The sequence below is a fragment of the Neodiprion fabricii genome, chromosome 6 (assembly GCF_021155785.1).
Source record: "Neodiprion fabricii isolate iyNeoFabr1 chromosome 6, iyNeoFabr1.1, whole genome shotgun sequence".
Classification (NCBI taxonomy): Eukaryota; Metazoa; Arthropoda; class Insecta; order Hymenoptera; family Diprionidae; genus Neodiprion; species Neodiprion fabricii.
In genome coordinates this window covers 8,134,271-8,145,275 of record NC_060244.1, presented here as the reverse complement: position 1 = coordinate 8,145,275, position 11,005 = coordinate 8,134,271, and the positions used below count along the sequence as shown (strand labels likewise).

Here is an 11,005-nt window from a genome sequence, read left to right as displayed (position 1 = left end):
TCAAGGTAAAATTATTTTGCTTCAGTCTTATTTTAATTCAAAAATCTTGAATTTGTTAGCAGATTTCAGTTTAATTAAGCTGTACTCTGATTTATAAAGATTCCAAAAAATCTGCTCATGATAAATATGCAATTATTGTTATAGCATTGATGAACATTTTAACTTTTTTAGTAAAGGTGTAACAAATTTGTAACGAATTGTCCTGAATAGAATTATCATAAAAAAAACTGGGCTTTCTGTGGTCACGTGGAATATTTACATTCAGTTCAGAGTAACGATTTTGCGATTGCTGGATGTAATTTGGGATGCGTTTTATTTGCCACATTTTGAAGACAAAGGACATTAAACACTCATCTGATGAGTCAGTGAAATAAAACGCACGCTAAGTATCTGTGCTTATATAACGCCTGTGTTTTACAGTTACGAAATTTTCATTTTGTGGTAAGTTGTGAAGATTTTGAAAGTGAGTACAACAGGTCGAAACAGATAATCACCAGAGAGAAACCCTCGAACTCGAAAGTCGAAAGCGTGCGACGATCAGGCACGCGAAATTGTCGTGGGTGTCAAAATTAAAAATGGCATCGGCTATGGACATAGATGACGAGGAGATTGATTTACCAACTTCCAGCAGCAGCAAAGGAGAGAAGAAACGTTTCGAAGTGAAAAAGGTATTGATGAGAAACCGCAGTAACACTACTTGAAGTTCATAGTCAACCCACCTCGGTTCGAAACGACACAGACAATACTCTAACCTCCAATTAGCCATGTCATCGCTCAACACAAGCTTACTTGTTATTTGTCGTAATATAACGAATTTACGTATTTGTTCCAGTGGAATGCTGTTGCTCTATGGGCCTGGGGTAAGAAATTCAAAATAACCACTCTAAGTTATATCTGATTCTGTACCAAAATCCAACGAAGTTTGTCGTCACTCGTGTTACACATTTTGCAACAAGATATATTTCGTTTGCCACTGTATTAAAGATTCTTACTTACTAGAACGTGCTTCTTCTCAGTGTGATCGATAGAATCGATGGAAAAGTTGAATAAGTCAACGGGTAGACTCGGCGAAATGCTCTTACAAATTTCAAAGGTCAATCTAATCTGATGCGATGTTTTTTATGTTGATATTGAAGCTGTGCGATGTATTGACTCATTGTTTCTAAAGTATTTTAATTATCATCGACTCTTGCGATCATCGGTATTCCCAAAACATTATTTATACTTGACCCTCTGCGGTACCCCTGAGTCTTCTGAAGCACAACCTGAATTTTTTCCTTAAATATCTCCGATATGCAAGAAGAGCTGGACCTGGCTCCGGTCCCTAAACAAAGTTATTGGTAGTGAGGACTTGAGAGCTAAGAGACGACTAAGTCCGGCAGTCTGTTGGTAAATAGTAATAAAGAGTACAAATCAATTGTGTGCCATGAAAGACCCAGGAGTTTGGCGGCATTAGTGGTTTGCAATAGTAAGTCAATTTTATTTTTTTTGTTCCGTTTTGTTTTACTATTTTCAAATGCTTATCAATAATATAAAGGTTTCTTGAGTTCCTTATATAAATACGGCGTCAGTTATGAACACATATTCCAAAATATAAGGTATGGCAGAGAGGAGCACCGAGGAAGTACGTCATTATTCCAGAATTTTGATGAGGCTTTTGACGAAGAAGAGGACGGAAAAGAAGTTGAAGAGTTATTTCCGACAGTCAGAATGCCGATCAAGATTATCTCATTTTCGAATGTCTAAATAAATATACTTTTTTGAGCCGTGGAAATTGAAACTATTTTATCCCGAAAGGTCATCGTCTGAACTTTACAACCATACAGTATTTCTTCTTGATATTTATTTACTGCAGATATTAATTTTTCTTAACGAATTCCAATTTTTTGCAAATGACTATGTGAATTCTGATTATTATTGCAAAAGTATTGATACATTTCATTGTAAAAACGATTGGAGCGTGCAGTAGAGACCCAGGGAAGTATCCATAGAGCTTTCCAGATTTTTAAAAAGACTACAAGATGAAGAAATACAGGACAGGACATAAAAGATTCAGGGGCTCCACGGAAGCAGTAACAAAAAAAAAAAAATTGGGTTCCGTGGAGGGTTAATTCCTACTCTCACGCTCTCTCCTTCTTTGTGCAGATATCGTGGTCGACAACTGTGCAATTTGTCGAAATCACATCATGGATTTGTGCATCGAATGTCAGGCTAACCAAGCTTCCGCTACTAGCGAAGAATGCACAGTCGCCTGGGGGGTGTGTAACGTGAGTATTTGTCAAAAAATGTATCATATTCTCTTATCACTTTCGATTCTGTCTTACGATGCGATCATTCGTCCTAGTCAGCAATAACTTGAAAAGCGACACCTCCAAAGCTTGCTCCATTTATAATCACCGGTAAAGAAATGTTATATAGTGTTTATAAGTTGACTTTCATCATTTTGTTCCTATTCCATCTTTTCTTATTTTAATTACGATTACACACATTATTGTTTTCATCATCATTACTCTGACTGTTGATATTAACTCTGTTTAATTTCCGTTGCGCAGCATGCATTCCATTTCCATTGCATCTCTCGTTGGTTGAAGACTCGCCAGGTGTGCCCGTTGGACAATCGTGAATGGGAATTTCAAAAGTGAGTATTGGACATGTACAGACTTAGTATATTGCTTGTTTGCTTCGTCTATATTGTCGTTTCTTTTTATCTTATGTTATTCTGTTTCATTTCTTTCACTTGCTTAACTCACATCAAAGAATTAAAAAAAAACTCATCTCTCTGACGTTTTGATATTCACGATTTTTGGGGCAGATATAAAATTGTTATACTCAGGGTATATTTCTACCAGTCTGCGAATTCAATTGGATACAATTTCAACTTTATACGAAATCAACGGCGAGGGAAAAAATCCGCATGATTGGGAAGTAAAAATTCTAACCAACGCCTGCTTGGCAGTTAAAAATTGTAATTGGAATTAGTGGTTCTAGATAACGATTAATTTCTCTATTCTCGGTTTCAAACACATTATTTTGAACAATTTTCAGAGATTATTCCCAGAACTGCAGTTCAAGTGAAAATAACCTGCTGCAATTAGATTGTCACTACATGACCGATGAAAGAAAAAAACTGATTTTCGGTTCACTGTACCTCGAAACTTTCACACTAAATTTAGGACATTCAGCTACCAATGTCCCATGTTCGATAAAAATCGGCACAATCCTATGTAAAACATGCATGATAATTTACGCATTGTATTGCCGTTAAAGAAAATGAGGTTAGCAGGAACTGAAAATGTCCAAAGATTTGGACTCTGACAGTTTGTAAATGTTTATTCACCGATTGTTTTACGAATTCTATATTCAACTAAATCTATGAATGACGGTATTTCTTTTCCCCACATCCCCGCATCCGCTTATGCGTCTTTGCATTCGCTCAATCGTACTGTGCGTTTCATCGGGTGTGATAACTGCTGCCTTGCATCCCGACATCAGGGTTGTTACGATCTTTTCAGATGAAAGCAAAAAGTTTTTAGGGATTCTTATTCTTTAAATATATTTGAAATTCGATACCCTTGCAAAAAAGTATCCGGTATTATTAATTAGAGATACGCTTTACACAGAGCTAAATTCAATAATGTAACTCGCGATTGATGAATTATACGAACACGTACAACAAATTTTGTTAGATACGTTTTGTCCGTTCCGAATTTCACTTATGGTAATATATAGTCTTGAGGTTATTTAGTATTATATTAGATTTTCTGACAACATCATTTGTTCTGTTATTATCCAATAACGAGAAATAATTTTTACACAAAAAAAAAAGAAAAGAATCAATATTGAACTTTGATTTTTTTAACAACCCTGAATTCACTTTTATTCATTTGTAAATTGTTTGTTTCTTTTCGCGTATTCAAGGTATGGCCACTAACCGGATGCTCACAGCTGACACGAAGAACAGAACCCTCAAGAACTACGCGACCGACCCTGGTGTAATGAAAAAACAATTTCTACAAAATTATCAAAATCTGTTACGACTGCTTTCACGTCTCTTCTGAAAAAAAAAGAAAAATATTATAATAATTCAGTAAGTATTCTCAGGTATTGTCCAATATCGCACATGGTATAAAGTTAACAAGTAATTAAAATTTCACTTGTAAGCAGGTTATTTCATTTCTTTGATGGACCGCTCTTACATCATGCCTTAGCTGAAGTATTGCCATTCTCGACGAAGTTATTCAAGTTATTTGCTCTTCATACAAATACGTAACGATCGTGTTTCCAGATTTAAAGTCGTCGTGTCGCTATTTTGTAATTAATATAGGTATCAAAACTTGAATAAATTTAAATGACAAATCGTAAGTATACACATTCAGACTTATCTTATAGCTGAAATTAACATGAACGTATATTAATGCAAGCATTACCCTCGTGTAATTTGAAAAGTTCATTGTAAGCTGTGTAGCTAAACTGCTCGAGGCTTTTGTTGTGAGGTGTATAGACTTGGAAAATTTACTCAAATACTTTTTTTCCTTTTGTTTCCTGGTAGCAAAACTGGCCGTAAAATTATTCACTATTCATAATAAAAATGGAGTTTCAGTCGGGTAGTAATCAGCCAAGGGAACAATCGATTTTTATTCTTGTGTTACATATAGGACTTTATTTCCGACTCAACTCTGGCCGCAATATTTATTTGAAAATTGTGACGTTTAAATCAGGCTAATATTTTCCGTAAATGCGTTTTAGGGAAAAATATGCCACTTTCGTCCCGCTTTTGAGGTCAAAAAAGTTGACTTAATGGTTGATTCGAGCGGCAATAGAAATTTGAAAATAATCGTTCGTTCACAATGCTGATTTTATCTTATATTAAAGACCTTTTTTTTTAACGAATCAAAATTGATTACTGTTTTTCTTTTTTTCTCGTTTCTTTCTTTTTTTTTTCTTGTGAAACTTGACGTGCAATTCCATACGTATTTATGGATAAGGCGAAATAAGTATGATAATATGATGTAGGGAGAAGGGGGCGAAGCAATGAATAACATAAAAAGTTAGGGTCTAACATTTATGTTCGTATTTTACTTGGCATGCGGCAGTCTTCTAGCAGCTTTGTATTATAACAATTGAATATACATATATATTCGATTAAAAGTATAATAATAATAATAGTAAACAATACTGTAAATTAAATTATAGATTTAAATATTATACTGGTATGAAGTAGGTTTGTTCTGGGAGTGTGTTCTTGTGACCTCTCTCTCTCAAAAAAAAAAGATAAAAATTTGTGATATATAACCGTTCTTTATTTCAGTCTGATGATGTTATACAAATAATAATAATAATAATGGCCCATTTTGCCAGGGTCTCAAAAAATAGTTATATTCTTAGATGTAAGTTCAGAGCATGATGAGAAGAAGAAAGAAATGAAAAAAAAATCAAAAGACTTGAATGATTAATGTAAAAAAGAACTGTTTATTTCTATACTTGATAATGTTAAGAAGGATATTTATTTTAATAAACATATAACTTTATCTAAGACTTTATCTTGCAAATCTTGTTTCACTGTAAGTCTCTCTTGGCTTTTACAGCATTTAGCTAACTTATAACTGATAATGTATTAATGTTGTTATTTTATTTTACTACTACTACTATTGGTACTATTATTATCATTATTATCATTACCACTATCATCATCGTCATCGTTATTATCATTATTATTATTATTTTGTACGTATCGTCCATTTGTCATTTTCGTCAAATTAAATGTAGATTTTGTTAGTAAAATTGTTGGAGAAGCCATGATGCATATTACGCGTACCGTCCATCCCTAATTTTCCCTTATATTCGGCAACACGAGATGTTCTATGAAATATTCACATAAGGACAAGAATAAAATAATTTATTTACAAATAAATTACGTGAATGTATTTCTACAATCATATGTATTTTTTTGACAAGTCGTTATCTATTCAGTAGAAATGATCAATGAACGGGCAATGAAAAGTAAATTGTCAGGATTCATAAAAATCTAAGAAATGTTACTGTGTTTGAATTGTGAAACATTTGATCAAACTACTTACTTTCTAATGAACCGAGATCGAATTTCAAAAATGAAACTTTCAACTTTTCGGATTGAATCGGATTCATGTCAAGGTAAAATTATTTTGCTTCAGTCTTATTTTAATTCAAAAATCTTGAATTTGTTAGCAGATTTCAGTTTGATTAAGCTGTACTTTGATTTATAAGGATTCCAAAAAATCTGCTCATGATAAATATGCAAATATTGTTATAGCATCTAATAAACATTTCAGCTTTTGTAGTAAATGTATAACAAATTTCTAACGAACAGTCCTGAATAGAGTTGTCATAATAACAAAAACCGGGCGTTTTGTGGTCACGTGAAATGTTTACATTTAGTTCAAAGTAACGATTTTGCGATTGCTGGATGTAATATGGGATGCGTTTTATTTGCCACACTTTGAAGACAAAGGACATTAAACACTCATCTGATTAGTCAGCTTTTTCTAAACCTTCCCTCACGGAAAAAAACCCCACTTGGGTGTAAATTCGTACCCCTAACTCATAGATAATGCTAATTTCCCATAAGAAAAAAGTTAGGGGTACGAACTTACACCCAATTTGGGTTTTTTTTTCGATAGTTGGAAAATAAAACGTACGCTAAGTATCTGTGCCTATATAACGCTTATGTTGTAAAGTTACAAAGTTTTCATTTTGTGGTAAGTTGTGAAGATTTTGAAAGTGAGTACGACAGATCGACACAGATAATCACACACTCGAAGTCGAAAGTCGAACGCGTGCGACGATCAGGGACGTGAAATTGTCGCGAGTGCCAAATTATTCATTGCTACTCTAGTCCTCTGTGATTTGTCGCCAAATCGAAGTTCGAAGGGATCAAAATTAAGAATGGCGTCGGCTATGGACACCGACGAAGAGATTGAAATACCAATTGCTTCCCGGGGAAAAGGACCGAAGAAACGTTTCGAAGTGAAAAAGGTATTGATGAGAAATCGCAGTAACACTACTTGAAGTTCACAGTCAACTCACCTCGGTTCGAAACGACACAGACAATACTCTAACCTCTAATTAGCTATGTCATCGCACCGTCAACACTAGCTTACTTGTTATTTGTCGTAATATAACGAATTTACGTATTTGTTTCAGTGGAATGCTGTTGCTCTATGGGCCTGGGGTAAGAAATTCAAAATAACCACTCTAAGTTATATCTGATTCCGTACCAAAATCCAACGAAGTTTTTCGTCACTCGTGTTACACATTTTGCGACAAGATATATTTCGTTTGCCACTGTATTAAAGATTCTTACTTACTAGAACGTGTTTCTTCTCAGTGTAATCGATAGAATCGATGGAAAAGTTGAATAAGTCGACGGGTAGACTCGGCGAAATGCTTTTACAAATTTCAAAGGTCAATCCAATCTTATGCGATGTTTTTTATGTTGATATTGAAGCTGAGCGATGTATTGACTCATTGTTTCTAAAGTATTTTAATTATCATCGACTCTTGCGATCATCGGTATTCCCAAAACATTATTTATACTTGACCCTCTGTGTTACCCCTGAGTCGTTTGAAGCACAACCTGAATTTTCTCCTTAAATATCTCCGATATGCAAGAAGAGTTGGACCTTGCTCCGGTCCCTAAACAAAGTTATTGGTAGTGAGAACTTGAGAGCCAAGAGACGATTAAGTCCGGCAGTCTGTTGGTAAATAGTAATAAAGAGTACAAATCGATTGTGTGCCCTGAAAGACCCAGGAGTTTGGCGGCATTAGTGGTTTGCAATAGTAAGTCAATTTTATTTGTTCCGTTTTGTTTTACTATTTTCAAATGTTTATCAATAATATAAAGGTTTCTTGAGTTCCTTATATAAATACGGCGTCATTTATGAACACATATTCCAAAATATAAGGTATGGCAGAGAGGAGCGCCGAGGAAGTACGTCATTATTCCAGAATTTTGATGAGGCTTTTGACGAAGAAGAGGACGGAAAAGAAGTTGAAGAGTTATTTCCGACAGTCAGAATGCCGATCAAGATTATCTCATTTTCGAATGTCTAAATAAATATACTTTTTTGAGCCGTGGAAATTGAAACTATTTTATCCCGAAAGGTCATCGTCTGAACTTTACAACCATACAGTATTTCTTGTTGATATTTATTTACTGCAGATATTAATTTTTCTTAACGAATTCCAATTTTTTGCAAATGACTATGTGAATTCTGATTATTATTGCAAAAGTATTGATACATTTCATTGTAAAAACGATTGGAGCGTGCAGTAGAGACCCAGGGAAGTATCCATAGAGCTTTTCAGATTTTTAAAAAGACTGCAAGATGAAGAAATACAGGACAGGACATGAAAGATTCAGGGGCTCCGTGGAAGCAGTAACAAAAAAAAAAAAAAAATTGGGTTCCGTGGAGGGTTAATTCCTACTCTCACGCTCTCTCCTTCTTTGTGCAGATATCGTGGTCGACAACTGTGCAATTTGTCGAAATCACATCATGGATTTGTGCATCGAATGTCAGGCTAACCAAGCTTCCGCCACTAGCGAAGAATGCACAGTCGCCTGGGGGGTGTGTAACGTGAGTATTTGTCAAAAAATGTATCATATTCTCTTATCACTACGTTCGATTCTGTCTTACGATGCGATCATTCGTCCTAGTCAGCAATAACTTGAAAAGCGACACCTCCAAAGCTTGCTCCATTTATAATCACCGGTAAAGAAATGTTATATAGTGTTCATAAGTTGACTTTCATCATTTTGTTCCTATTCCATCTTTTCTTATTTTAATTACGATTACACACATTATTGTTTTCATCATCATTACTCTGACTGTTGATATTAACTCTGTTTAATTTCCGTTGCGCAGCATGCATTCCATTTCCATTGCATCTCTCGTTGGTTGAAGACTCGCCAGGTGTGCCCGTTGGACAATCGTGAATGGGAATTTCAAAAGTGAGTATTGGACATGTACAGACTTAGTATATTGCTTGTTTGCTTCGTCTATATTGTCGTTTCTTTTTATCTTATGTTATTCTGTTTCATTTCTTTCACTTGCTTAACTCACATCAAAGAATTAAAAAAAAACTCATCTCTCTGACGTTTTGATATTCACGATTTTTGGGGCAGATATAAAATTGTTATACTCAGGGTATATTTCTACCAGTCTGCGAATTCAATTGGATACAATTTCAACTTTATACGAAATCAACGGCGAGGGAAAAAATCCGCATGATTGGGAAGTAAAAATTGTAATTGGAATTAGTGGTTCTAGATAACGATTAATTTCTCTATTCTCGGTTTCAAACACAATATTCTGAACAATTTTCAGAGATTATTCCTAGAACTGCAGTTCAAGTAAAAATAACCTGCTGCAATTAGATTGTCACTACATGACCGATGAAAGAAAAAAACTGATTTTCGGTTCACTGTACGTCGAAACTTTCATACTAAATTTAGGACATTCAGCTACCAATGTCCCATGTTCGATAAAAATCGGCATAATCCTATGTAAAACATGCATGATAATTTACGTATTGTATTGCCGTTAAAGAAAATGAGTTTAGCAGGAACTGAAAATGTCCAAAGATTTGGACCCTGACAGTTTGTAAATGTTTATTCACCGATTGTTTTACGAATTCTATATTCAACTGAATCTATGAATAACGGTATTTCTTTTCCTTACATCCCCGCATCCGCTTATGCGTCTTTGCATCCGCTCCATCTTACTGTGCGTTTCATCGGGTGTGATAACTGCTGCCTTGCATCCCGACATCAGGGTTGTTACGATCTTTTCAGATGAAAGCAAAAAGTTATTAGGGATTCTTATTCTTTAAAGTATATTTGAAATTTGATACAATTGCACAAAAGTATCCGGTATTATTAATTAGAGATACGCTTTACACAGAGCTAAATTCAATAATGTGACTCGCGATTGATGAATTATTCGAACACGTACAACAAATTTTGTTAGATACGTTTTGTCCGTTTCGAATTTCATTCATGGTAATATAGTCTTGAGGTAATTCAGTATTATATTATATTTTCCGGCAAGGTAATTTGTTCTGTTATTTTCCAATAACGGGAAAAGATTTTTACACAGAAAAAAAAAAGAATCAATACAGAACTCTGATTTTCGTAACAACCCTGAATTCACTTTTATCGATTTGTAAGTTGTTTGTTTCTTTTCGCGTATTCAAGGTATGGCCACTAACCGGATGCTCGCAGTTGACGCGAACAACAGAACCTTCAAGAACTACGCGACCGACCCTGGTGTAATGAAAAAACAATTTCTACAAAATTATCAAAATCTATTACGACTGCTTTCACGTTTCTTCTGAAACAAAAGAAAAACATAATAGTAAATCATTAATCATTCTTAAGTTTCGTCTAATATCGTACGTGGTATAAAGTTAACAAGTAATTAACATTTCACTTGCAAGCAAGTTATTTTATTTCGTTGCTGGACCGCTATTTCGTCATGCTTCAGCTGAAGTATTGCCACTCTCGACGAAGTTATTTAAATTATCTCCTCTTCTTTATACGTATACGTAACGATCGTGTTTCTAGATTTAAAGTCGTCGTTTCGCTATTTTGTAATTAATATAGGTATCAAAACTTGAATAAATTAAAATGATAAATCGTAAGTATACACATTCAGCCTTATCTTATAGCTGAAATTAACATGAACGTATATTAATGCAAGCATTTCCCTCCTGTAATTTCGTCATTTTATTACACAGGAAAGCTACGTGTGCTAGGTATTGTAATAAGTCGTTTAATAACGGCAATGAACGTGTGAATTTAGATTAGCAAGATTCTTGGGAGTTTATCTTTGAAAATCCAATTTGTCCTACTAATAATGGAATAATCGTTAATCTTCGTCTTGTTTTGTTTCGTTTAACCGTACAGCGAAGCAACGGCAGTGAAATTGAAAATGATTTACATGCGAATCCGACCTCTTCTCCATTTCGC

At 34.5% G+C, this 11,005-nt stretch overlaps 2 protein-coding genes and 1 long non-coding RNA gene across 3 annotated transcripts; all 3 read left to right on the top strand.

Moving 5' to 3' along the window:
- The first annotated feature begins 465 nt into the window (after positions 1-465).
- On the top strand, positions 466-3,997 carry LOC124184195 (RING-box protein 1A). The gene is made up of 5 exons (XM_046573612.1): positions 466-668; positions 833-860; positions 2,146-2,267; positions 2,553-2,638; positions 3,919-3,997. The coding sequence occupies exons 1-5, from the start codon at positions 576-578 to the stop codon at positions 3,929-3,931; spliced, it is 342 nt and encodes a 113-aa protein (XP_046429568.1). The 5' UTR covers positions 466-575; the 3' UTR covers positions 3,932-3,997.
- Positions 867-1,774, top strand: LOC124184197. Its single transcript, XR_006871139.1, has 2 exons — positions 867-1,468; positions 1,599-1,774. It is a non-coding gene; the product is annotated as an uncharacterized LOC124184197 (long non-coding RNA).
- A 2,830-nt stretch (positions 3,998-6,827) lies between the features above and the next one.
- On the top strand, positions 6,828-10,682 carry LOC124184196 (RING-box protein 1-like). The gene is made up of 5 exons (XM_046573613.1): positions 6,828-7,011; positions 7,180-7,207; positions 8,491-8,612; positions 8,901-8,986; positions 10,232-10,682. The coding sequence occupies exons 1-5, from the start codon at positions 6,922-6,924 to the stop codon at positions 10,242-10,244; spliced, it is 339 nt and encodes a 112-aa protein (XP_046429569.1). The 5' UTR covers positions 6,828-6,921; the 3' UTR covers positions 10,245-10,682.
- The last annotated feature ends 323 nt before the right edge of the window (positions 10,683-11,005 follow it).